Source organism: Chiloscyllium plagiosum, chromosome 4 (genome assembly GCF_004010195.1).
Source record: "Chiloscyllium plagiosum isolate BGI_BamShark_2017 chromosome 4, ASM401019v2, whole genome shotgun sequence".
Lineage (NCBI taxonomy): Eukaryota > Metazoa > Chordata > Chondrichthyes > Orectolobiformes > Hemiscylliidae > Chiloscyllium > Chiloscyllium plagiosum.
Genome location: NC_057713.1, coordinates 6,338,331 through 6,348,017, shown reverse-complemented (window position 1 = coordinate 6,348,017; position 9,687 = coordinate 6,338,331). Strand labels below are relative to the sequence as shown.

Sequence of the window (9,687 nt, the reverse complement as noted above, 5' to 3'; positions counted from 1 at the left end):
GCATAAGGATGGGAAGTTGGCAAAGGGCAGATAGTGAAGGGGATTGATAGGGATGAGGAGTAAGGAGAGAGACAGGAAGATAGACGAGGGATGGAGAAAGCAGAGGAGCTGAGGAGGAAGGTGAGGACAGAAAGTAGAGGATAGAATGGAGGTGGGACAGAAATGGAGGCAGCTAGAGATGAGGTGATGGGGGGAGCCGAGGGGTAGTGGTGGAGTAGGAGGAGACTGGGACATTTTGACCTTCATAAACAGCATTATGTTTAGATCTTAATTTTTATTTGAAATTGCAACCATTTGATGTGACATTTGTGCAGAAGATACTCTCACAATAAAGATCATTTTTTAAAAAAAGTTTATTTTGATGTGTAGCTTAAAATGTAAATATCTACAATAAATCCAGTGAACCAATTGAAAAGTTTAAAGCCTTTGCATAGAACAGAAAGTTATATCAATATCTGTACAATTAAAATGTCTCCAATTCAAACAATGCACTCTGATTGGAACCATGGTACCCATAAATTGCATGGTAAATATCTTCCTTGGGGCAAGAAAAAAACTTTCTTTCCACTTTCACACTTGTAAAATCCTGCCGGTTATCAACCATAACAGTACTTAATAAAACAAAGAACTGCAGATGCTGAAGATCTGAAAGATAAACAGAAATTGCTCTGGCGAAGGCTCATTTGGACTCAAACTGTTAACTCTGTTTCTTTCTCTCCACAGAATCTGCCAAACCTGCTGAGTTTCTCCAGCAATTTCTGGTTTTGAAAGGTATTTAAATCTGTCACACTATCCCTCCCCCTCTGTTAACATATGAAATTAAAGGCAATTTGAAGTTCAGGTTTGTATATATAATTATGTTAGATACATTTGTATGAATCCATAGGTTTCACTCACTTCTCATTACATTTATGTACATTACTTTTAACCTGTTATTAATTTGTGCCAATCATATTTGTTTTTAGAAACTAGATCTATGATGAAATGAGTATTATATGGCTTTGTCAGTTGTCATTAAGTATTTGATTTCTCTGATTTGTTCACCGTTATTCAATTCAATAAGTGCTGATTTATTTTACTCAAGAACAGTATGGCACCATAGAAACTGACTCAGTTCACTGTGCCTGGGACAATTCTTTAATAAAACTACCTAAATAATCCCAGATTAAAAAAAACTGAAAGATGCTGGAAATTAGAAACAAAAACAGAAATTGTTGGAAAAGCTCAGCAGGTCTGGCAGCATCTGTGGAGAGAAAGCAGAGTTAATGCTTCAGGTCCAAAGACTCTTCTTCAGACAGGTTCTGAAGTTAGTCCTGAATTTCTGAAGAAGGATTGCTGGACTTGAAGTATTAACTCTTGATCTCTCTCCACAGATCTGCCAGATCTGCTGAGTTTTTCCATGTGTGTGTGTGTGTGTGTTTGTAAATAATTCCAGACCTGTGTTCCCTCTCTGTCCCTTCAAGTATTTGCCCACTGATAAATCAAAATACTATGTTCAATCTCCCAAAATATTTTGGGAAGATCCTTGCTCTGACTGAATGAGACTCTGGATTCTGCCAGCCAATTAATTGTTAAAAACTATGTGTGGACTTAAAAATTAAACACTGGCATGTTACTATCAGTGTAGCTACCTGGAAAATTGATTTTTTAAAGCAAATTCCTCTGAATTTCCTTACTTTCTGGACAAAATTCAGCAACAAAAGTCAATGTGTATCTGTTCCCAATGAAAGACATGGGGATTTTGCTACTAAAAATGGCCGCTGTGATATGCGGTTGCAATAACAGGAAATGGGATCACTGTCAGAATTTTGAGAGGTGTTAACTTAGAAGCTATTGATTCACTTTCCAAACCCTGCAAGCCGTAAGTGTGTCAGCTGACAGATGCTTAACAAATTCACTAAGGCTCCTCCAAACCCATGACTACTTTCATTGAGAAGGACAAGGGCAGCAGATACATGGGAACACTACCCCCTGCAAGCTCCTCACCAAGCCCTCGCCATCCTGACTTAGGAAATATATCGCCGTTCCTTCAGTGTCACTGGGTCAAAATCCTGGAACTCCCTCTGCAACAGCATTGTGGGTCTACCTACAGTACATGGACTGCAGTGGTTCAAGAAGGCAGCTCACCCCCACCTTCTCAAGGGGGCAACTAGAGATGGGCAATAAAAGCTGGCTCAGCCAGCAGCATGTTGGCACCTGAGTGAATTTTAAGAAAATGTTTTTAAAACTTTAACAGCACTGATTCATTACGCGGTGCAGTCTGACTGATTCACGCTTATTTAAAAATAGCAGGAGAGCCCCTGAGGACAGTGCAGACGTGGGAAATTGCAGTAAAACACAGTGAAAGTGAGCATAACTGATCGCAAACACAGGCAGCACATGAAGGCGACTGACAAATGCACTTTGGCCCCAGTACGGAGAGACTGTTGTATGAGCAAAGGCTAAACAAATTGAGACTCCATTCACTGGAGTTGAGAAGAATGAGGTGATCACATTGAAACATATCAGATTCTTAAGGGGCTTGACAGGGTCAATGCTGAGAGTATGTTTCCCTCATGGCAGAGTCTAGGGCCAGAGGGTACAGTCTCAGAATAAAGGGGCACCAATTTCAGACTGAGATGAGGAGGAATTTCTTCTCTCAGAGGGTTGGGGGTCTTTGGAATTCCTTGCCCCAGAGAGCTGTGGGAGCAGAGCCTTCGTGTATATTTAAGGCTGAGACCGATAGATTCTTGATCAGTCAGGGAATGAAGGGTTATGGGAAAAGGGCAGGAATGTTGTTACTAGGAATGTCATTGGTTCAGCCATGATCCTCTTGAGTGGTGGAGCAGGTTTGAGGAGCAAATGGTCTAATCCTATTCCTATTTCCTACGGTTTTAGGGTGACCTTAGTTCTGTTTATTTTCAATATGTGGCACATTGGTGCTGGATGCAAGATCAAAAGGCACACTCCTGACTTGGGAAAGGTGTAACTGGTTGACAATGGGCCAATGATGCAATTGGCCTCTTGACTCAGGCCGAAAAGTTAAATGATGGCACAACGAGAGGCACAGTGTCTACACTGTTGAGGGCACTGCCCCTACGGCACAGCAGCACCCACTCAACTTGACTAAAGACATCCAGGATGTGTGTATGGGGCATCTGCCTGGCTTTGTATCAGAGTGAGGAGGCAGTGGGGACCATTACAAAATGTCAAATCCAGCCCCAAATGTCATTCAAGCAGTCCCACTTTTAACATCCGTGAAACATATAAGATCTTGAGGGAACTTGATAGAGTGGACCTCCAGATTATGTTTTCTCTCACGAGGGAGAATAAAACCAGTGGGCATCATTTGAAGAAGTAGAGGTCTCCTTTTAAAGGTGAGAGGAGAAGTTTGCTTGACTTGTGGGTCTTTAGAGTGTGGAATTTTCTTTGGCTAGACATTAGTGGAGGTTTGGTCTTTAAATCTTTATAAATTTAAATTTATTTCTTTAAGTGCTGAGGTACATAGATTCTTGATAAGACAAAGAAGTCAAGGCTTATGGGAGACAGATGGGTGAGTGAAGCAAGGAAATCAGATCGTATTGATTGGTGGAACGGATTGGCCAGTTCCTATGTTCGACTTTTTTTTAATGATTCTGTCCTTGCATTTACAGCATTTCTGTTTTTGTTTTGTAAATTGAGATGATCAGAAATCACACCAGTTTTATGCTTTACCTCCACCATCTTGGTTTAAAAGCTAGCTTCACGACAGAAAAAGATAAACGTTAACCAGCCTGAAACACCTCCACAGAGGCTAGCATCCCGTCACCAAGTCACCCTTTATTTACACATACACCGTACATGATGCTGAGGCAAAAGTGAGGACTGCAAATGCTGGGAACCAGAATTTAGATCAGAGTGGTGCTGGAAAAGCACAGCAGGTCAGGCAGCATCCGTGGAGCAGGAAAATCGACATTTCGGGCAAAAGCCCTTCATCAGGACTAGAAGTGTGGAGCAGGGGGCCTCCAGGGTGGAGAGATAAATGGGGGCAACCATTTATCTCTCCACCCTGGAGGGTCCCTACCTCTAATCCTGATGAAGGGCTTTTGCCCGAAACATCGATTTTCCTGCTCTTCGCATGGTACATGACACTGATCCAACTAGCTCCGAGCCGGCTGCTTGAGTGACCAGAAACGCTGACACTTCTGTTTCTATCTGTCAGCCAGGGCTCCCCGATTGGACCAGGTTATCAGCCCCAGTCAGGGAATCCATATTCTATGAGCTCTACCTGGCTGACCTCGTTACAATCAGTACAAAGCCAATGGAGTATTTGGTGTACATGTACATTTTACTAATTGGAACATGTAAGGACCTTAGAGTGTGACTTCAGTTGATGCACTTCAAGAAGTATACTGCATTTTGGTCCCTTGCATAAAATGCTGACTTTCAAATTGCACCTGAGCTACACACAGCAGCCATGTTTTTTTACAGCTTAATTAAAAAATAAGTATTGCTTTTTGAACATAAGCGCCTCTCTGTCCATGAATCCAATTCTATCGGCCGCTGTCTATTCCTGCATTACCTGCGTAACTTTAGTCACTTTTGTTATGGTTTTATGCACACCGTCAGTGGATGTGACAGATTTGCGAGTGGTGCTACTATTCTGGGCCAGCGGGAAGGTGGCACCCTCCCCTACCGCAGGGGTGTGGGAAGGCCTCGTCAGAGTGACGTTCTTGTGGATGACAGGGATCTGATCGAGCGACGAGCCAACCATCATGTTCTGCTCCTGCCCGGTGCCAGAGCGAATCGATCTGCTCAGTGTGACATTTTTATGGACCTCAGGCATCTGGGTGAGCAATGGATCAATGATCATTCCTTGCGTGCCCCCCGAGCTGACATTAACAGACTTGGACATTATGACATTCTGGTGGGCGATCGATGGGTCTATGACCATCCCTCCTGAGTTGGCATTGACTTGTTTGGTCATTATGACATTCTGGTGGGCGATTGATGGGTCTATGACCATCCCTCCTGCGTTGGCATTGACTTGTTTGGTCATTATGACATTCTGGTGGGCGATCGATGGGTCTATGACCATCCCTCCTGCGTTGGCATTGACTTGTTTGGTCATTATGACATTCTGGTGGGCGATCAATGGGTCTATGACCATTCCTCCTGCATTGGCAGTAACTTGTTTGGTCATTATGACATTTTGGTGGGCAACTGGCAAATCTGCAATGCCAGGTAACACGTCGGGCACAGGATTGATCGTTGTGGTCACAACATAATTCTTCTGCATTCGCGGTGGGTCAGCGACAAAGTTCAAGCCATGAAATCCTCCTGAGCTGGATGATACAGATGTTTCTGTTGTCGAAAAGCTCTCTCTGAGGGGAGGATCGACTCTGACAGGAGGATCAGCACTGACGGTCAAAGCTTGACTCTCAAATTTACCAACACAGATGTCAGCCAACATCTTGAATTTTGGGCCCAGGTCATCCAAATAAGAGTCCTTAAATTGGGGTTCATCCTCAATAAAGCTGCAGCTGCCAATGGAGCCAACTGGTGAGCCATCGCCTTCGTGGTTGTAGACCAGGAGACAGTCTCGGGCTGGACGGTTCTGATCTTCCTCAGCACATCCATCCAATTTCTAAAAAGCAAAAGGTCAAATGCAATGAGAAGGCTTGCTCTGGTCAAACTGGATGCCCCAATTTTGCAAATTTCAGCAGGAAAGACACTTTGTGGGAAAATGTGAGCTTTTCCATTTTGGATGGGAAGATTAGAAAAGCAGAGAGGCTGCAGGAAGCTACAGTGCAGAGGGATCTGGGCCTCCGAGAATGTGAATCACAAAGCGTCAATATATACCACAGGTATGATGGGCAACTGTGGGTGTGCTGACATCAAATGGATAACAGTATTTCAAGGTCACCCTGACAGCATTGTGGGTGTCCTTACAATACAGCAGTTCGAGAAGGCACCTCCAGCTTCTCAAGGGGCAATTAGGGACGGGCAATAAATGCTGGGTCCAGCCAGCCATACCCACATGCTATGAGTGAATAAAATAAAATGAGCAATATCATGGTTCCTTTTAAGAATTACATTCAACTTTTGCCTTAGCTGCTGAGAAAGGCATGGTTTTACAAATCACGTTACATTTCACAGCATTAAATAAATATCATTAATAAACTAAATGTACCTCATTAATATAGGATCCAATGTAGCCTTTATAGCTGCTTGACTTTCTTCTTTCGTGTGCTGCTCCGGAGATAGGCCGATACGTCCCTGCTACTGAACTCCTCTCAAGATAAGCAGGAGCTACTCCCGCATTGATTATTTGTGAACCCCCGACTGTGTGTTTTATTTCTTGTGAGAATCTACTGTTGTAGCCGTCAACCACAGAGAGCGAACCAGTTGCCATTCCACCGACTCCCATTCCTCCAGCATTCAATGTACTGGCTCCCGTTCCACCGACTCCCATCCCATCAGCTGCCATTCCACCAGATGTCTTTCCATCAGCCAGAAGCAAAGGAGAACTCTAAAGGGGGAGGAATAGCCACAGATTAATCATCTTCCTCTTTGGTTCCCTGCCAGAAACGTCTGATTTACAACCCCAAAACCTCCTCGAATAGGGAGGGAGCCACGTCACAAGTCCACCTCTGCCCCCAGTGTAGATCGGAAGCTGTGCTATTCAACCTGTTATGGACTAGGCCGGACCACTCAAAACATTCTTGAGCAGGCAGCCCTAGACCTAACTTTGCAATTTGTTCTGGTAAGTGTACAGTGACAATTACCCAGAGTAAGATAGCTAGGTTGTCTACTAGGTTTTAAAACAGACAAAAGAAAATTCACAAAATTACACAATGAAATATAAAGAACAGAACAAAGAACCCGTACAGAACTCAGTCTGTCCAAGCTAGACTTAATTATGCTGTTCCAAGTATACACAATGGTCCCTATAAGCAAACTCCCCTTAAAAACCCAGTATAAATGGAACACATGCTTACAGGTTGAAGTTGAAGGGCAGAAAAGAGAGTTTCTACACAGCTCCCTGTTGAACTTTACAGTTCAGACTGAACTAAAACTACTCAGCTCAGCTGAGCTCAGCTAGAGAGCTGACCACTCCCCTTTCGTTATACAGGTCACTTCTAAAGCACAACCACTTTGACCTGAAGTCTCATCTGTTTACATATATAAAAAAAGGCCTTTGAAAATCTTTTTCATCTCTGTACCAAACCAGACTGATCGGAGCCCAGCCCGGTTTATTGCGCCTCTGAAAAAGATCAAGGACAGAATCTCCTTGAGCCAAGAAACAGCTTTTTTAGAAAAGAAGGGATTAGCTTTGTGACAAACTAACTGAGCCACCATAGAGTCATAGAGATGTACAGCATAGAAACAGACCCTTCAGTCCAACCTGTCCATGCCGACCAGATATCCCAACCCAATCTAGTCCCACCTGCCGGCACCCGGCCCATATCCCTCCAAACCCTTCCTATTCATATACCCATCCAAATGCCTCTTAAATGTTGCAATTGTACCAGCCTCCATCACTTCCTCTGGCAGCTTATTTCATACAAGTACCACCCTCTGTATGAAAAAGTTGCCCCTTAGGTCCCTTTTATATCTTTCCCCTCTCACCCTAAACCTATGCCCTCTAGTTCTGGACTCCCCGACCCCAGGAAAAAGACTTAGTCTATTTATCCTATCCATGCCCCTTATGATTTTGTAAACCCCTATAAGGTCACCCCTCAGCCTCCGACGCTCCAGGGAAAACAGCCCCAGCCTGTTCAGCCTCTCCCTATAGTTAATGGAAGTGAATATGTGGCTGTTAATGAAGCCAGCTGCCTTACATTACCACGCCAGCGAAAGGGGTAAATAGGAGTTCAAAAGTTACGTCTAAAACTTGCAAGGTGACTCTTCTGTTCACTTGCCCATTGCTCTTTGTCTGAACTTTTCTTTTTAAATAGGAAAGTTTTGTTGGAGAACAAGACACACTGTTAAAGTATTTTTCTATCTTGTAGTCACCTGGGTTGACACAAGAATGCCAGTCTGACTCAAGGTTGGGATACAGACAGACCTAACCTCACACATTTAATGAATTGTCTGAGCTGCGACTCACTTTTTTTATAAAACCTTAATCTATCTTGGGAATGTAACTTGAAAGACATTCTGGGATCTACATACTAATGAACTCAAACCTGCAACCTATTCTAAAACCCATTCAGTGGAGGCCAGGACATTAAATGTGTTCAAGGCAGAGATTGATATATTCTTAATCTCGCAAAGAATTAAGGGATACGGGGAGAATGTGGGTAAGTGGCTTTGAAATGCCCATCAGCCATGATTGAATGGCGGAGTGGACCCGATGCCGAATGGTCTTACTTCCACTCCTATGTCTTATGGTCTTAAGATGAAAGACTTAACAGCAATCTAGGTTTGTTCAATATATCGTATCAGTTGCATGACATTATGATCTTGTGCTATACATTCTGTGTCTTATGTTCCTGCCCCACTAGCTACCTAACGAAGGAGCAGCGTTCCGAAAGCTAGTACTTCCAAATAAAAACGTTGGAGTATAACCTGGTGTTGCGCGATTTTTAACCTTGTTCACCCCAGCCCAACATTGGCACCTCCTCATATTGTTCAAAGGGAACAACAATTTATACTGCATGAGAAAAAGATGGCAAACTGACCTTGATTGATCAAGGGCTTGTCCATGGAAAATGCATCAAGGATCTGGTGTGTCCTTAAGCTTCCACTTTAGTTTTGAAATTTGAAATTTGGCATTCTGTCAGTCCGGGTGAGTGCAAGATCACCATCCTCAAATATATCCATCATTTTTCTGAAATTCTCAAGCTCCATTTCACCAAGCAGCTGTTACTGAAAGTTTATTTTTCTTCATTAATGGGATGAGGGCAGCTTGGGGCTGCATGACATTTATTACCCGTCCCTAATTGCCTAGGGGGCAGTTGAGAGTCAACCCCACATTGCTGTGGGTCTGGAGTCACATATAGGCTAGACCAGGTAAGGATGGCAGTTTCCTTCCCTAAAGGGCATGAGTGAACCAACAATTGACAATGGTTTCATGGTCATCACTAACCTATTAATTCCAGATTTTTTTATTGAGTTCAAATTCCACCAACTGTTATGGCAGGATTTGAACCTGGGTCCCCAGACTGTTAACTGAGTTTCTGGATTGATAGTCCAGTGATAACACCACTAGGCCATCGCCTGCCTCTATTAATGGGAACAACAGCTGGGCCAAATGCTGCAAAGTACCTGAGGGCAGGTTAGAAAAAGGAAATAATGTGAATACAGACCGTGTCCGCCTCACCACCTCCTTCGAAGTTGATCTTTTCCAGGTATCCGAGAGGTTCAATGGGGATTTGTTTAAAGTCTTTAACCGGTGCAAAAGGTCCTCCAGCACCACCACAGTTGCAGAAAAGCAGCAGGAGGGGAGCGACTGTGGACAAATCATTTGATGATGTCAGAAATATGGTTTATTAAAATTGCCGTCAAATTCTTGGTAAAAGAGAGAAGAGGGATGTACTGGGCACTGGCCGCTGCCTGTCCCAATGCATCTGACCCAATGCATCTGACCCATTCCCCCCACCTACCCCATTCACGCCCACCTGCCCCATTCCCACCTACCCCATTCCCCCCACCTACCCCATTGACTCCCACCAGCTCCATTCCCACCTACCCCATTCCCACCAGCCCCATTCCCCCCACCTA

General features: G+C 43.8%; 2 protein-coding genes across 2 annotated transcripts in view; both read right to left on the bottom strand.

Moving 5' to 3' along the window:
* The window catches only part of LOC122548763 (desmoglein-2-like), a 73,942-nt gene extending 70,240 nt beyond the window's left edge, over positions 1–3,702 (bottom strand). The window contains exon 1 of the mRNA XM_043687531.1: positions 3,694–3,702. Coding sequence (XP_043543466.1) covers positions 3,694–3,702 — 9 coding nt within the window. The remainder of the gene's footprint in view (positions 1–3,693) is intronic.
* An 823-nt stretch (positions 3,703–4,525) lies between these two features.
* The window catches only part of LOC122548762 (cadherin-4-like), a 48,826-nt gene continuing 43,664 nt past the window's right edge, over positions 4,526–9,687 (bottom strand). Inside the window, exons 14-16 of the mRNA XM_043687530.1 lie at positions 9,273–9,415; positions 6,152–6,490; positions 4,526–5,605 (exon numbers count right to left, since the gene is read on the bottom strand). Coding sequence (XP_043543465.1) covers positions 4,526–5,605; positions 6,152–6,490; positions 9,273–9,415 — 1,562 coding nt within the window. The remainder of the gene's footprint in view (positions 5,606–6,151; positions 6,491–9,272; positions 9,416–9,687) is intronic.